General features: G+C 45.5%; 1 protein-coding gene and 1 pseudogene across 9 annotated transcripts in view; one reads left to right on the top strand and one right to left on the bottom strand.

The window, feature by feature from the left end:
- The window catches only part of ACSL1 (acyl-CoA synthetase long chain family member 1), a 77,455-nt gene that overhangs the window by 50,321 nt on the left and 9,918 nt on the right, over positions 1–17,216 (top strand). For 6 of the 9 annotated variants that reach the window (XR_006201447.1, XR_006201446.1, XR_006201445.1 and 3 more), the window contains 11 exons: positions 1,003–1,035; positions 1,200–1,251; positions 2,507–2,580; positions 5,156–5,233; positions 5,304–5,381; positions 7,134–7,268; positions 10,632–10,766; positions 11,684–11,779; positions 12,735–12,807; positions 14,576–14,664; positions 16,141–16,257. Coding sequence is in view for 6 of the 9 variants with exons in the window: in XM_042934294.1 (XP_042790228.1) it covers positions 1,003–1,035; positions 1,200–1,251; positions 2,507–2,580; positions 5,156–5,233; positions 5,304–5,381; positions 7,134–7,268; positions 10,632–10,766; positions 11,684–11,779; positions 12,735–12,807; positions 14,576–14,664; positions 16,141–16,257 (960 nt within the window). In the remaining 3 variants the exon portion in view is untranslated. The remainder of the gene's footprint in view (positions 1–1,002; positions 1,036–1,199; positions 1,252–2,506; positions 2,581–5,155; positions 5,234–5,303; positions 5,382–7,133; positions 7,269–10,631; positions 10,767–11,683; positions 11,780–12,734; positions 12,808–14,575; positions 14,665–16,140; positions 16,258–17,216) is intronic. The other 3 variants (XM_042934297.1, XM_042934296.1, XM_042934298.1) reach the window with 3 other exon arrangements.
- Positions 8,904–9,868, bottom strand: LOC122217385 (annotated as a pseudogene).

The following is a 17,216-nucleotide window of genomic DNA, read 5'->3' as shown; positions in this document are numbered from 1 at the left end:
AGAGAGAGAGAGAGAGAGAGAGAGAGAATGAATGGGAGAGGGGCAGAGAGAGAGGGAGAGAGAATCCCAAGCAGGCTCTGCACTAACAGGGCAGAGCCCAACACAGGGCTTGAACCCGCGAACCGTGAGATCGTGACCTGAGCCGAAACCAAGAGTCAGAGGCTCAACCAGCTGAGCCACCCAGGCGCCCCATGTCAAGGACTGTTTTATAATCTGAGGTTCCCAAATCTTTTATCCACTCCATGTGGGGAGTATAGATATTTGAGCCTGTAGCGTTTCATCCTGCAGGGACTGCCGGTGATCCAGTCATCCAGAGCTGGGTGACCACACGTCGGTGCTGTGCTCTGGTCTCAGGAGGGCGCAGAGCATCTGCAGTTCTTTGGTTATGACTATGGTTTGCTTTTGGTCAAGAGCCAGCCATAAAAGGGTGTGGGAGTGCGGACAAGAAATCCATCATAAAAAATCTCTGATTCCTGTCTTTTGGATAAATCCTGTTTCAAGGGCTAGTCCTGACACCATTTATTTGGTTTTATATGAGAGAAGACAACTGGAAAGTGGCTCCTTTTTAAAAAAAATTATTAATGTTTATTTATTTTTGAGAGAGCGAGAGAGAGAACATGTGTGTGGGGGGGTGTGCAGAGAGAGAGGGAGACACAGAATCCGAAGCAGGCTCCAGGCTCTGAACTGTCAGCACAGAGCCCGACGCAGGGCTCGAACTCAAGAAACGTGAGATCATGACCTGAGTGGAAGTCAGATGCTTGAGCAACTGAGCCACTAAGATGCCCCTGGAAAATGGCTTGTTAGATCAATGCATAAATATGTCACTTCAGGTTAATTAAAGTGGTCAGTTTCTTTCATTTGAAACGGATACTGTCTTTGAGCCAGCTCTGAGTGAATCCCACAGTAGAGTCAAGTTGAAGTGACTTTATCGATGTCGCCTTATTCTTTACATTTTGAAAATGTTTCCATTTAAGTTTTTTTTTTTTTTCTCTTCTCCTTAAGGACCTGGGAAGAGCCAACAGACAGAGACCTAAGGTGAGTACACGATGTCAGCCCTGCTAAGCCCTGCTGATAACTAGTCTCCAAGACTAGTAGAAACCTTGGGGATCAATGTATGGCTTACAGTTTTCTTTCTGTTCTGACTTATACACCTTTGAGTTTGTTTGTTTGTTTGTGTGTTTGTTTTTAATGTGCTCTAGCCGCCAGCACCTGAAGATCTTGCAGTGATTTGCTTCACCAGTGGAACTACAGGTAAGGTTTGAAATGCAGTTGCTTCTTTTTTTTTTTTAATATGAAATTTATTGTCAAATTGGTTTCCATACAACACCCAGTGCTCATCCCAAAAGGTGCCCTCCTCAATGCCCATCACCCACCCTCGCCTCCCTCCCACCCCCCATCAACCCTCAGTTCTCAGTTTTTAGGAGTCTCTTATGTTTTGGCTCCCTCCCTCTCTAACCTTTTTTTTTTTTTCCTTCCCCCATGGTCTTTCCAGCCCCCATGGTCTTCTGTTAAGTTTCTCAGGATCCACATAAGAGTGAAAACATATGGTATCTTTCTCTGTATGACTTATTTCACTTAGCATAATACCCTCCAGTTCCATCCATGTTGCTACAAAAGGCCATATTTCATTCTTTCTCATTGCCAAGTAGTATTCTATTGTGTAAATAAACCACAATGTTTTTATCAGTTCATCAGTTGATGGACATTTAGGCTCTCTCCATAATTTGGCTATTGTTGAAAGTGCTGCTATAAACATTGGGGTACAAGTGCCCCTCTGCATCAGCACTCCTGAGTGGCTAAAATGAACAAATCAGGAGACTGTAGATGCTGGTGAGGATGTGGAGAAACGGGAACCCTCTTGCACTGTTGGTGGGAATGCAAACTGGTGCAGCCGCTCTGGAAAACAGTGTGGAGGTTCTTCAAAAAATTAAAAATAGACCTACCCTATGACCCAGCAGTAGCACTGCTAGGAATTTACCCAATGAAATGCGGTTGCTTCTAAGTGGTATCCGGAGGTGTGTATTCCCTGCCCCCTTTCTTGGGTGACCGACAGGTGACGTAGTTGAACTACAGATGGACTAAAAGCAGAAGAGACCGAAGTGTTGCGAGCACAGTGTCCTTGTGGCCCTGTCAGACATTCCCAGGATCTGAGTGTGCCGTGTATTTCCTCAGACATTTATTGAAGGCGACAGTGGATCCGCCCGTTTCTTGGGATAAACCAACATTTTATTTCCAGAAATAAAATTCCTGTGTTTTCTCCTCTTCCCACTACACACGCCCTCTAAAACTCACCCATGTTAATAAAGGTTGTTTCAGACAATCTTTTCATGTAAAGGATTGCAGATTGTTTAGGGATTTAGTGTCATTCAGCATCTGGCTTTCACAGTTGCACCGAACACTAGAGGCATTTGAGGCCCCAATTATACAGGGTTCTGGGCTTCCTTAATTCCTGTCATTTGGGGATGGTGTTTCTTTAACTTGGTTTCTGCTCATGTGTGTTCCTCAGGCTACCCCAAAGGAGCCCTGATCACTCATCGAAATATAGTGAGTGATTGTTCAGCTTTTGTGAAAATCACAGAGGTAAGTGTTTGGGATATTGCCATCTTTCTTCACGCTCAGTGGTTGGCACTAGGCCTCAAGAACGAAAGTGTTTTATGGCAGAACCGCCATGTTTGGTCCCTGCTGTGTTTGGAGCACTGTTTGACGTGGGGATGAGGTCTGAGCTCTAATATGGTCTAAGATCACCTTCTCTCAGATAGTTTTCATTGTGGACCTAATCTCCAACTCCTGCTTGTGACCGTTAAGCTGAATTGACGGACAAGTTATTATAACTTTCATGTAGTAACACTTCATGTGGGTACTGCCCTATATAAATGTTTCCAGGAGAGGACCAAGAAGAAATGACTCTCTAGTGCTCCCATCCTGGGGTGGGGAAAATAATTTCTTTAAGCGGACAATGAAACGTTAAATGCTGCGGAAGGTTTTTGAATTACTGTTATTTATTACAGTTGATCTGACTTCTATTTTATGAGAAGATTAAAACCTTGACCTTCAGTTGGTTTCCTATTAAAGTTTGCCCTCCAAGTGTCCTAGTCTGCGGGGCCGCCATAACAAAATAGCACAGGCTGAGTGACTTAAATGACAGACATTTATTTTCTCACAGTTCTAGAGGCTGGAAATCCATGATCAAGGTGTCAGTAAATTTGGTTTCTGGTGAGGGCTCTCTTCTGGCCTCCTCGATGTGTCCTCACATGGCCTTTCCTCTTTGTGCACACAGAGAATGAGAGAGAGGTTTCTGGTGGTTCTTCCTCTGCTTCCAAGGGCACGAGCCCTATTAGGTCAGCCCCCCAGTTTATGGTCTCATTTAACCTGAATTACCTCCCCAGGGGCTCTATCTCCAAATACGGTCACACTGGGGGTTAGGGCTTTAACATAAATTTGGGGAGGGGGACACAATTCAGTCTGTAGCACCAAGGGTATATTTCAAACTTGCCTTTTAAAAAAAAGTACTTATCAAGCAATATCATGCCTTTCCCTCCTGCCCTTGGCACATTTTACATAATTTGCTTTTGCGGTCTCTGGGAGGGTTGTGTAGGTCCTAATTTTTGTGCTGGGAGCCTGTGCCGAATGGTTTTGGGGAATGTGCATCTTTGGTGCCTGGAGAAGGTCTGTCTCTTACCTACACTCACACTTTCTTAGTCCCCAGTTCCTTTTTCGACATACAACTTTATAAACAGAATTCAACATTTAGTGCCTCATCCACCTGGAATTTTAATTTCCTAATTAGCCTTCAAAGAAAACTTAAAATAAGGTTAGTGGCTCATGGAGGCGAATGGCTACAAACTTTGTTTAACATTAATTATACTATCGGGGGCACTCACAACTTTGTAAAACTTCTAATCTTAGTAACATACATTTGGGGGGGGTGCTGGGCGGGTACCAAATCAGAAAATTGAAAAGTATAGAAATTACCGAGTCTGACTCCTCATTATGTAGCAGTTTCCTACGAAGATGTACTCTTTGGGACGCAGATCACGCTTGAATAAAATTAAGCTAAGATTATGGCGTGTGCAGCCTCCATCACCTGCTTCTGGAGCTGCTGAGTTTGCTGGTGCTTCCATCTGTCACCACATTATCGTGAGGGACAGGCCAGCTTCAAGGAGGGGACGGGCACAGCCCAGAAATGGTTGCGTAGACACCCGACGAGGCCTCCGTTTCTTAGCTGGTGTGGCAACAGCTGCTGTAAGGCAGCCCCTGCTTTGGCCAGAATTTTGTACGTAAATAACATGAACATTCTTAGCCTTGAAACGGAAACCAGATGCCTTGCTCAATCCAGCTGCAACCTGTATCACAATCAGCATTTTATTGCAGATGGTGCCAGATCAGAGCTTGCACCAAACAAATCAAGATTATTTTTCATGGGGTGAAGTAGGCCATTCAGGTGAAGACGTTGATCAAACTAAAATACTCAACATGCGTTTATACTATAAAAGAGCTTGGAAATTCAGTTTCTCTTCTCTCGTCCTTTCCCTTTTCAACACAATACACTATCTTATGTTGTAATAGATCTTCTGTTTCCACAACATAATATGTTACCTTGTGTTGGAACGGACCTTTTACTTCTTAAGGTGACATTGAGCTTACTGGGCTGTGGGGTACTGTATCTTGGAAACACTAAATAATTCAAGCACATGATTCCTTAATATCCCAATCTGGACAAAATCTGCCTTATTTTGATTAACGTCGTCAGGAGTGGGTTTACTTCATCAGGAGTGAGCTCTACTCTAACTGTATAATTAAAGTGTTGATTTTCATTTAATCCTTTGGAGAGAAACAATTTTAGGGGCGCCTGGGTGGCCGACTTCGGCTCAGGTCATGATCTCGCGGTCTGTGAGTTCGAGCCCCGCGTCGGGCTCTGTGCTGACAGCTCAGAGCCTGGCCTGTTTCAGATTCTGTGTCTCCCTCTCTCTGACCCTCCCCCGTTCATGCTTTGTCTCTCTCTGTCTCAAAAATAAATAAATGTTAAAAAAAAAAAATTTAAGAATGTAAACAAAAGCTGTTTCTCCTTGGTATTGAGGTATTATGTGCTCTGAAATACAAATGGGGAATTTCTGGGAATCTTAATGCTTTTCTGCTTGCTGGTATCTGTTTGCAGAATACGGTTGATCCTTCCCCAGATGATACTTTGATCTCTTTCTTGCCTCTCGCCCATATGTTTGAAAGAGTCGTAGAGGTAGGCCCCTTGTTTTGCTTTTCTTGCTTGCTTGCTTGTTTTTGTTGTGCTAAGTTGTCATGTTTTACAGAAGGTACTTGCCTTGAATGCCAGTGACACGCACATTTCGTTTTTGCCACTCGCACACATGTATGAGCAGCTTCTGCAGGTAAGTCTCATGTGTAGACTGTCATCCCCACAGTTAATTCTTTGCTCAGCCCCGTTTTAGAAATGGTGCTGATTATTTTAAGGAGTATAAATTTGGGAGTGGGGGTCCGGATACTTGAACTTTATTTTTTTTTAAGTTTATTGATTTTTGAGAGAGAGAGAGAGAGAGAACAAGCAGGGGAGGGGCAGAGAGAGACAGGGAGACACAGAATCCGAAGCAGTCTCCAGGCTCCAGCTGTCAGCACAGAGCCTGACGCAGGGCTCGAACTCATGAACCGTGGGATCATGACTTGAGCCAAAGTTGGACGCTTAACTGACTGAGCTACCCCGGCACCCCGATATCTGAACTTTATTAATCATTCATCTTAAAATTAGAAGCTCAGACTTTCAAAGGATATGCACGTGGGCATGATTCCAGAAATTTAACTTTAAAAGTAGAATTTTTATGAACGCCATCCTACAAAGCCTTGAGAGGCTTCTGCCTCTGTAAGAAGTCTCTATTTTTGATGGTGCTTGTTAATAGCGCACAAGTCGGCTTAAGACACACTTTTTTTCACCAGTATTCTCAGTGCCCTTGGGAAAGCAGGGTGATGTACAGCTGACCTTTGCCCGGGCTCCCTGTGCACAACTGTGTGACTAGTTTAAAAACTGACCGAGAACCATCTCTTTTCCTTCTTGGACAATTTTGGATCGTATACTTCTAGGAAAAAAAACAATGGGTGCCATCCATTCATTTAACAAATATTTACTGAGCAGCAGCTGTGTGCCGGGCACCGTGCGAGGTGTCTGTGACAAAGAGGTGACTAATCCAGAGCTAGCGGCCCTCTGATTGGCTGCTGCCCTCAAGGGCACTCTTAGCCCTAAAGGATCAAGGGTCACGAGATCCCATCTTCCATCTGTTACCTCTGCTACTGCACACCTCAGGAGATCTTGTGAGTTTCCAGAGTGATCTCAAGCGAGCTGATAATGGACCATGTATAACTAATGGCAGTTTTGGAAGGATGCCTGGGAGGTCGGGGCACACCTGAACAAAAGCCCCCTGCGCTTGAAAATTTCAACTGTGAACTGTGGTGTCCCTTTCCAGTGGTTTCTGCTTTCGGGCCTGAGACCATTTGTACTTCCGTGACATCATCTTTTGAATCTCTCTTTCTTTTTAAAATTTAAAATAGGCTGACTGTCAAGCACTTATGGCTTGCCAGTGCCATTTGCATCAGACAGGAACACATCCACACAATGGATCCTACAGCAGGCCACTCTGGTGTTTGGTGGCCCGGGATCTCAATGGCAACATATCCAGTGGCTTTTCAGAAATTTTTAGTTAGATTCAGATTTTCAAAATGAGACTTTAATAAGCTTGGCAAGTAGCCAAGTTTGCAACATAGCTAGGTTTTTGTTTTGAGAATAAATTAGGCCTAAAGTTTCTAGAAGAGTAAAATACTTGGATCACGTGACATTCACCACCCATTTATCATAAACCTAAAACAGCGGAAGCTCCGTCATCGTCCCTAAAAACGCCACCCCCTGGTTCTTAACCAGCTCCTTTATCTTCAGGATGATCAAGAGAAATACCGCATTTCCATGTTGTGCAATGACTGGGGAATGTAAGAACACTTTTTGAAAAGATACCTACGTGTAGAAACTTCAGGCTTTCTGGAAACTGGTCCAAAATGCTCAAGCTGAAGCCCTGGGTATCTGTGTGTGTGTTGTGTGGCGCCTGTTGCGATGCTGATGTTATTTTCGTTTCCTGCCCTAGTGTGTAATGCTGTGTCATGGAGCTAAAATCGGATTTTTCCAAGGAGATATCAGGCTGCTTATGGACGACCTCAAGGCACTTCAACCCACTGTCTTTCCTGTGGTCCCCAGACTGCTGAACCGGATGTTTGACCGAGTAAGTTCTGAGCAGCAGAGAGGGGGACCTCGAGTCCGAGACTTGGGTTTGAATCGGGCTCAGCCGGGTACCTTCTGTTCCCATGGTCTCAGGAAAGCGCAGTTTACCCATCGGTAAAACCAGAAATCATCTACCTCACAGAGCTGTTGGTAAGGACTCTGAGAAAAAAAAACAGACCAACAGACTTTGTTAACTGAAAGGCCCAACACAGGTGTAAGTGGGAGGTCACCTTATTTGTACAGTAAACTCTTTTGAGCCTCTGTTCTCTCGTCTGCACGATGGACTGTTCCCTCCACCCCATGCTGCGTAGCTCATAAAATTGCTAATCGCATCACATGAGAACAATAACTGTGAAACGACTCTATAAATTGTAATGTCCACGCACACATAACATGACTTACTTAGCCACGTAGAAAGAAACGACTGAGCCAAGCCAGGGATGGAGAGAATGCCAGCCTCTCCGTAGGGCGTCACTGTGGCACGGACCACACATCCTGGGCCAGACCAGCTTGTGGCATGAGCATTCTTCAAGATGAATTTGGACCGGGCAGTTTTCATGCTCTTTATTGGAAAGCAGGGCTTCTGTTATCTATGAGAACCTGCTCGGTTTTTTTAATGGTTCTTTAAAGAAACTTTTTAGAATAGCTTGATTGAGATATAATTTACCGTCCGTATAATTCACCCATTTTTTTTTTAAATTTTTTTTTCAACGTTTTTTATTTATTTTTGGGACAGAGAGAGACAGAGCATGAACGGGGGAGGGGCAGAGAGAGAGGGAGACACAGAATCGGAAACAGGCTCCAGGCTCCGAGCCATCAGCCCAGAGCCTGACGCGGGGCTCGAACTCACGGACCGCGAGATCGTGACCTGGCTGAAGTCGGACGTTTAACCGACTGTGCCACCCAGGCGCCCTAACTCACCCATTTAAGTGTAAAATTCAAAGGTTTTTAGGACATTCACAGAGCTCTGCACCCATCACCAGAACCCATTTTTACTACCTTGAAAGGAAACGTTGTACCTGACCTATAGCTATCCTCTACCGCCTTCTACCCCCAGGCAAAATGAATCTACCTTTTGCATGTATAGATTTCCCTGTTCTGGACTTTCATATGAATGGAATCATGACATACCTGTTCTTTTGTGTCTGGCTTCTTTCACTTAGCGTATTTTCAAGGTTCATCCATGTTGTAACATGGGTCCGTACTTCATCCCTTTAAATGGTCAAGTAATATTCCACTGTATGGTTATAACACATTTTTTTTTTTAAAGACACATTTATTCAGCGTCATGATCAGACTATTACATTTAGCAATCAACAGCATGGGTGCAAAAAAAAAAAAAATCTACATTAAAACCCTTTGTTGGAATGCTTTACACTTTCCACAGAACAGAAACTAAAATAACCTGTTATACAATTAGTCACAAATACAGTCCTCGAGTTTTTTTGCCCATACACATGAGTATTGTCTAAAACATGTCTTCTTTGTAGCAGCTAGGCCCTGCCACCACTGTGCTTGGCTGAGTTCACAAATCTGTTGTAACCTGTAGCTTCCCTGTCACTTCTCTGGCTCTCCTCTCCTGCTAAGCTTTGTTTCCTGGCCGTAATTAAAACCTTCTGCCACTGCCATAGCAGCCGCTGCTGCTGGAACCGCCATAGCCACCTTGGTATCATGGTTTGGCAAAGTATTGGCCTCCACCACCATAGGGGCCAGAGCTTCTGCCTCCAAATGTCCTCCTTTCGTGGGTCCAAAATTTGAAGATTGATTGTTGTAACTGCCAAAATCATTATAGCTTCCACCACCTCCAAAGTTGCCTCCATCGTTACCAAATCCGTTATAGCCATCCCCACTGCCACCATGTCCACCACCACCTCGACTGCCGCCAAAGCCACCTCGCCCACTGAAGTTTCCTCCGCGGCCAAAGTTGTCATTCCCACCAAAACCACCTCCACGACCACCACCGAAGTTCCCAGAACCACTTCGACCTCTTTGGCTGGAAGAAGCACTAGCCATCTCTTGCTTAGATAAAGCTTTCCTTACTTCACAGTTGTGGCCGTTCACAGTATGGTATTTTTGAATGACAATCTTGTCTACAGAGTCAGGGCCGTCAAAGGTCACAAAAGCAAAGCCTCTCTTTTTGCCACTGCCTCGGTCGGTCATGATTTCAGTCACTTCCATTTTCCCATACTGTTCAAAATAATCTCTTAGATGATGTTCTTCAGTGTCTTCTTGAATGCCACCGACAAAAATCTTTTTCACAGTTAAGTGGGCACCAGGTCTTTGAGAATCTTCTCTCGAGACAGCCCTCTTTGGTTCCACAACGCTTCCATGCACCTTGTGTGGCCTTGCATTCGTGGCTGCATCCACCTCTTCCACAGTGGCATAGGTGACAAACCCAAAGCCTCTGGAGCGCTTGGTGTTTGGACCTCTCATTACCACACAGTCCGTAATTGTTCCCCGTTGCTCAAAATGGCTCCTCAGACTCTCATCGGTTGTTTCAAAGCTCAAACCTCCGATGAAAAGCTTCCGCAGCTGTTCAGGCTCTTTGGGAGACTCTGACTTAGACATGACGGCGGTGGGAGGGGAGACTTGCACGATGCTTACTCGGCGGCGTCCACGGGCAGAAAGCTATAACACATTTTTTTTGACATAACAAGATCAGTCCTGTTATAATGGTTTGGCATTTTATTTTTTAAATTTATTTATTTAAATTAAAGTTAATTAACATTCAGTGTCATATTGGTTTCAAGAGCAGAACCCAGTGATTCATCACTTACATATAACACCCAGTGCTCATCCCAACAAGTGCCCTCCTTACTGCCCGTCACCCATCTAGCCCATCCGCCCCCACCCAACACCCTGCCAGCAACTCCCAGGCTGTTCTCTGTATTTGAGTATCTTATGGTTTGCCTCCCTCTCTGTGTTCATCTTATTTTTCCTTCCTTCCCTTCTCCTATGTTCATCTATTGTGTTTCTTAAATTGAACAGATATAACACATTTTATTTATCTTTTCATGCATGGGTGGGCATTTGGGTTGTCGTCCCTCTTTGGCTATCATGCATAATGATGCTATGAACATTCATGTACAAGTTTCTGCATGGACACGTGCCTTCTTTTCTCTTGGGTACTTACATTGGAGCGGAATTGCCAGGTCACATGGTAACTCTGTGTTTAACTATTTGAGGAACTGCCAGTCTACTTTGCAAAGTGACCGAGCTGTATGACATTTCCCACCCCACCCCCAGCAACGTAGGGGGGGAGGTTCCAGTTTCTCCGCACCTTTGCCGACACCTGTTGCTGTCTGACTTTCTGATTCTAGCCATCCTCGTCATTTTAAAACCTTCTCTTTTCTCGACCCATCAGATTTTTGGGCAGGCAAACACTACCCTGAAGCGATGGCTCCTGGACTTTGCCTCCAAGAGAAAAGAATCAGAGCTTCGCAGTGGCATCATTAGAAACAACAGCCTGTGGGATAAACTGATCTTCCACAAGATACAGGTGACAGATCAAAACTGTTGTTTGTCATGTAAACTAACTTTGGCTTCAGAGTTTCTATGAGGGCTCTTTTTTTAAAGCAAAGTATGAAGGTAAGAGAGAATGGCATGTTTTTATTAAGTCTGGCACATTTCTAAAAATTAAGGACCAAGCCACTAAGTAAACCTCAGTATCCAGTATAAACCTGAGCAACGTGGTGAGATGGCAGGGAAGGAAAGGAATCAGGGTATTAGAGCTTTTCTAATTGTTTATTTTGCTTTGCTTTCTGAAACAGGTATGTTACTTTCAATGTCATTTTTTAGGTACAAGTGATAAAGAATGTGGAATAACGATATTATGTCCAAACAAATGCCAAAAAATGTGGTGTTTGCCCCCAGTCCACCACACTCTTGTGCTAATTCCTTAAAAATACATGCAAGTAGGGGCACCTGGGTGGCTCAGTCAGTTGGGCGTCCGACTTCGGCTCATGTCACGATCTCACGGTCCGTGAGTTCGAGCCCTGTGTTGGGCTCTATGCTGACAGCTCAGAGCCTGGAGCCTGCTAAGGACTCTGTGTCTCCCTCTGTCTCCCCCACCCCCACCGCCCCCCTGCTCAAGCTCTGTCTCTGTCTCTCTCAAAAATAAATAAACATTAAAAAAATAATATTTTTTAATTGCAAGTAAAAAAAAAAAATAATACCCACAAGTAGTGGTGTTGGGTTATTCTTCAGACCCATTGAGAGTGAAGGGTGTCGCTTCAGCTCCAGCCAGGCATTCCTCCTTTGAACGCCTGTGAATTGTGTGTGCGTGGGTGAGCTCTGTGTGGCTGCGGAGAAGGAGTGGTGGATTGGGGGTACTGGGTTCCCAAAAGGTGTCTTGGAGAAGCCCACCAACGTGCAGCCATTTGACCCTCACTGTCTCCTCTCTCCTTGCCTTGTAAGTCGAGCCTGGGAGGAAAGGTCAGGCTGATGGTCACAGGAGCCGCGCCCGTGTCCGCCACCGTGCTGACGTTTCTGAGAGCAGCGCTCGGCTGTCAGGTGAGATGGGCGTCACTGCAGCCGGTTGTCTCCGCCTTTTCCAAGCCCAGGAATCTCCTTTCCAAAAGTCATCCTTATAGTTCGGTGTCTTATTTTGGCTGGGAAGATCATGTCATGCGTGGGTTGCTCGGAGAAAGGAGCGTGTATGTCTTTAACACGAGGCGCGAGAAGATGCGTCTGTGGCCACCACGGACTGTGTGATTTTCTCTAGGGTCAAGCACAGTCCGGGAGACTCGCCTTTAACCAGGCCTGAGGTATAGAAATGGGTCGCAAGCGATAAGCCCCACTTGCAAACCATGGAGAAAAACCTGCCTTAAAGGGGTCGGGGGAGGCAGGAGAGACTGGGTGACATATAAGACATGCGTGGGGCAGAGCCGAGAGCTCACAGAGCCAGGACATTTCCGAGTGGGTGGTGTGCAGTGTGACCTGTCGGGCCACGTCAGTGTCCCCCTGGCCTGTCTGCAGGAGGTTAAGTAGAAGAAGATGACCATGGACAGAGGCTGGTGTTTTGTGTTGGGGGTGAAGATGTTTGGGTGCCATAACAAAGCCGTAGCAGTAGCCTACAAATTTACCATATCCGTAAAACCTTGGTTTGCAGGCATAATTCGTTCCGGAAATATGCTTGTAATCCAAAGCACTCCTATGTCAAAGCAAATCTCCAGAACCATTGGCTCAGCTGTGATCATGTGACGTTCGGCCTCACATACTGCTCCTATTGCAAGACATCGCTCGTTTATCAAGTTAAAATTCATTAGAAATGTTTGCTCGTCTTGTGGAACACTCGCGGAACAAGTTACTTGCCATCCAAGGTTTTACTTGTACAACATTTAAAAAGAGATTTCACTATGGTCATGGTCAGCCGTTGCTCAGGAGTTACAAGAACTTAATGGTTTGTTCACTTGCAGCATGGGTGTGACTGTTTCCTTTAATAACGTTTCATCTCTTGCTGGTCCAGTTTTACGAAGGCTACGGACAGACCGAATGCACTGCCGGGTGCTGCCTGACCATGCCTGGAGACTGGACAGCAGGTACGCATAGCGGGCCACTGCTTATTGGAAGCCTGTTATTCCAACCAGAATTACTGGAATTGGGTTCATCATTGGTTCATTAACCAACTTAAGTTCTGTGTCTCGAGTGATTAGGCCTTGGGGCAGCCTCATAAATCAGGGCGCCTGGTGGAAAACAGCCGCTGTGGCAGAGCAGGATGTGCTTTGAGGACCCAGCTGTAACACAGGGGGCAATGTACCTAGATTCTGAGGCTGACAGCTGAGACATGATGCCCTTTTTACCAGGTTCAGAATGTTGGGCCCAACAGAGCCTACAAGGAATTGATTGGGGTCTAATTATTTGCTGGTAAATTTGAATTGAATTTACACTGGGTGCTATGCTAGGTGACGAGACCGCAGAGCAAAAGAAACAAGTCCTTCCTCCAAAAAGGCACAAGTTGAGGCAAATACGGAAATCATCGATGGAGCAGCTGTCATGGATGAGGTTGTGTGTTAGGTGCTTGAGATGTACGTCATGTGCACTTCATCGCATCCCTGTGAAGTAGGCCCTGTGACCCCGGAGAGGAAGTGATTGTTGATTAAAAAGCATGTAAATAATGTATAAGAATTTGCACAGCAGTAGGCTTTGCAGCCAGGATTCCAGCCCAGGTCTGACTGCAAAGTTTCTGTGCTCTCCTCTGTAGCACACAGGTAGTACAGAGTTCTCCACTCTGCAGACCCCGCTGATTTATTTGGCGTGTTAGAAATACGAGCGCGATCCAGTAACACGGATTCTAGTGTCTTGGACCCTAGTAGCACAATTCTGCTGGGACTGCCACCAACTGTCTGTGACCCTTTTTCATGGTTTAACTTATGCAAAAATTATTAAAACATAGGAGGAATTCTTTGTGATGCTCTTAAAACCTATCTCATTTCTGTTATTTGTTTGTTTGTTTGTTTGTTTGTTTGTTTGGGAAAAGACAGCCCCAGTCTGAACCACTTTGGGCAGGAGAGTTGAGTTAGCTGTGAAAATAAGCACCATCCTATCTTAATAAACTTAAATCTAAAACAAGTTCTCCCGTATGTAAGGAAGTAAAGACGGTCTTGGTCAGAGCCAGGGGGCGTGGGAGAGAATAAACCAGGTTTGGCAAAGCTGCGCATATTCTTTCTTTTTTTTTTTTTTTTTTTTTTTTTTAGTAAATGTTTATTTACTTTTGAGAGAGAGAGCGTGAGTGGGAGAGAAAGAGGGAGACAGGGGATCCAAAGCAGACTCTGTACTGAGAGCACAGAGCCTGATACAGGGCTTGAACTCACAAACCGTGAGATTATGACCTGGGCTGAAGTCAGACGTTTAACCAACTGAGCCCATCAGGCACCCCTGTGTCGTTTTCTTACAGAAAGCAGGGATGTTAAGTCTGTTGAGAGAGAGGCTGCAGGTGATAAGCAGAGGCCATCGGATCCTGGGAGCCTAGTTGAAGTTTTAGAAAGCTTGCTTCCGGGTGTTTGTAGGAAACCCTTAAAACCAGCAGCCAAATTATTTCTACTCTGAAAAATAATTTGGAGCACCAAACTTGGGAGAGGTCCCTAAAAGACTTTTGAATGTTTGTCTCTCTTTGAAGAATAAACACTCTATGTTCACTTCCTGCGGAGGGTGGGGGGGGGGAGGGACAGGATATAATGGGAGAAAACAGAAGTTTACACCAGCTGTTGTTATTATGAGCAGGAGCAGGCTTGTTTGCTATAAAAGTAATTCGGCTTCAGGGTATTAGTAGTCCTCCTGGGAATGATCATTCTTTTATTGAACATGCAGGCCACGTTGGTGCCCCAATGCCTTGTAATTTAATAAAACTTGTTGATGTAGAAGAAATGAACTACCTGGCAGCCAAGGGCGAGGGCGAGGTAAGTGAACCCCCCCTCCCCCGCCCCTCATCGTTCACCCTCATCGCCATTCCTCTGACGGCCGGCCGTGACCCCTGCACTGCCGTGACCTCGGCACCGTCGTGTAAAGGCATTGAGCTTGATGTCATTGGTGCTCCGGGATCCAACAGGCTTCTTTCTGAAGGTTCCTAATGCGGGAGGGGTACCACTAACATCTCGTCTATCAGACAGCAGAGGGACTTGGGCTTCAGAGTGTGCAAAGGCTCCAGTGCTGCAGGGTCTAGAGCACAGCTCTGGTGGGCTAATTGCCCTGGATACCTGTTAGCGAGCTACTGGCTAGCGGAAGGAAAGCCTAATGACTTCAAAGTGATTTCATCCCCCTTGGGGCTTTCCAGCAGCTGTGAGCAGGAACCTCAGGCAAGCATTAGCCCTACAACCTGACTGCAGCTGAGGTCGTTAAGACAAGGAAACAGGAGCATTGGAGGTACCCCCAAGATCCCAGCGTGGCTTTGGTAACTCCTGGATTATAGAATTCAGGGCTTCTGGCTAAAGGTGGAGACACGTGCACACACACACACACACATGCACCCCAGCTTTCTCTGGACAGCCCCCAGTAAATGCGGTTAACAGATTATCTTTTCCCCCCACACTTCCGTCAAGATGTAATCGACCTACAACACTGTATGTGCTGTATGTTTAAACGGCATAGTGATTGGGGCATCTGGGTGGCTCAGTCGATTAAGCATCTGACTTCAGCCCGGGTCATGATCTCACGGTTTGTGAGCGTTCATGGGTTCGAGCCCCTGGGTGCCTCGGTCAGTTTAAGTGTCTGACTTCAGCTCAAGTCATGATCTTACGGTTTGTGAGGGTTTGTGGGTTCGAGCCCCGTGTTGGGCTCTCTGCTGATAGCTCAGACCCTAGAGCCTGCTTCCGATTCTGTATCTCCTTCTCTCTGCCCCTTCCTCACCCACGCTCTCTTTCTCTCCAAAATGAATAAACATTAAAAACAAAAGCTAAACAGCATGATGATTTGACATACATATATTGTGAAGTGAATTACCCACAATAAGTTTCATTAATATCCGTCATCTCACATAGATATAAGAAAAAAAGAAAATTCTTTCCTTGTGATGAGAACTCTTAGGATCTCATTTTTTTTAACTTTTTTTTAAAGTTTACTTCTTTTTCGAGAGAGAGCAGGGGAGGGGCAGGGAGAGAGAGAGAGAAAAAGCCCAGCGTGGAGCCTGACATGGGGCTCAAACTCATGAACCATGAGGTCATGACCTGAGTCAAAATCCTGAGTCAGATGCTTAACCAACTGAGCCACCCAGGTGCCCCCTCATCTCTTAACATGTAAATATATCACATAATAGTGTCAATTGTAGTCACCACACCGCACATTCTGTCCCTGGTACTTCTCTTCTGACTAGAAGTTTGTACCTTTTCACCCCCTTCCTCTACTTTCTCCTCACCCCCCTCCATGCTTTTCCTCTTCAGGTGTGTGTGAAAGGGCCAAATGTCTTCAAAGGCTACTTGAAGGACCCGGCAAAAACGGCGGAAGTTCTGGATAAAGATGGCTGGTTACACACAGGGGACATTGGAAAGTGGTTACCAGTAAGCTCTCCCCTCCCCTGTCCCCAGAGACTGTTGTTTTCTGCCATAGGGAAGAAAATGTCCCATGGGTTGCAGGGGGCGGCCTCATTTTTCTCTTTTCCTGCCAAGGGGGTATGGTGTAGGCTCTTCCATTTCCTGAAGGGAACACGCTTACGCTCTGAGCGTGCCCGGGTGGGATTTTCATCTTAACTATAACAAATAGGTTTGTTTTTGATGCTTGACATCAATTCTGGTGGCTGCTTCCCATTTGAAATCCAGAGAGACTCCGTACGGCCTTTTATGTATCCGGGCTGGACCTCGATGTTAAGGCCTTGGTTTAACAAGGTGTGGGGAGCACTGTGGTAGGCCTCCAGGAAGGTGTGGTGGGCAAGAATTTGTGGATATATGCGTTTGTTAGGTCTGCCATCTCATTACAAATAGGAGAAGTGTTCCACGGATTAGGCCAGCTCCTTTGGATTTAGTCTTAAATTTATGTAGAGAAATTCCAGAGTCCACCGTAAGAGGGAGAGTCATGTACAAGAAGCCACATCCATAGGTTGGGCCAATTTTGCTTGCTGTGGTACCAACCACTGCTTTTTCTAAGTGGTTACCATGTTTAATTACAAGCACTGGAATGGCTAATATAATTTTCATTATTGTGTATTGGTCGATTCTTATAGATTTAAGGTGCACAATACTCCCCGAAATTTTTAGTGAAGTGGAAAATCCGCCCCTCATCCCGCCGAGCCAATTAATTCAGACTTTAGCATACCCCAGTTATTCAGAAATAAATTAAGTCCCTCTTTCCAAGTTCAAGAGGGATTACGTGTCAGTTCTAATTCTGGCTCTGGCGCTAATGAACACATGTCATAATCTCTCTGGACCTCAGTCTACTCCTTGTGAAAATGGCGCAGAACCAACGTGGAATGAGAGAACCACAGAAACTCCCCAACAGCTGACTTTTGGAAGCATAAGAATGA

Source organism: Panthera leo, chromosome B1, assembly GCF_018350215.1.
Source record: "Panthera leo isolate Ple1 chromosome B1, P.leo_Ple1_pat1.1, whole genome shotgun sequence".
Classification (NCBI taxonomy): domain Eukaryota; kingdom Metazoa; phylum Chordata; class Mammalia; order Carnivora; family Felidae; genus Panthera; species Panthera leo.
The sequence above is the reverse complement of the archived record's forward strand: the minus strand, read 5'-3'. Positions and strand labels throughout refer to the sequence as shown.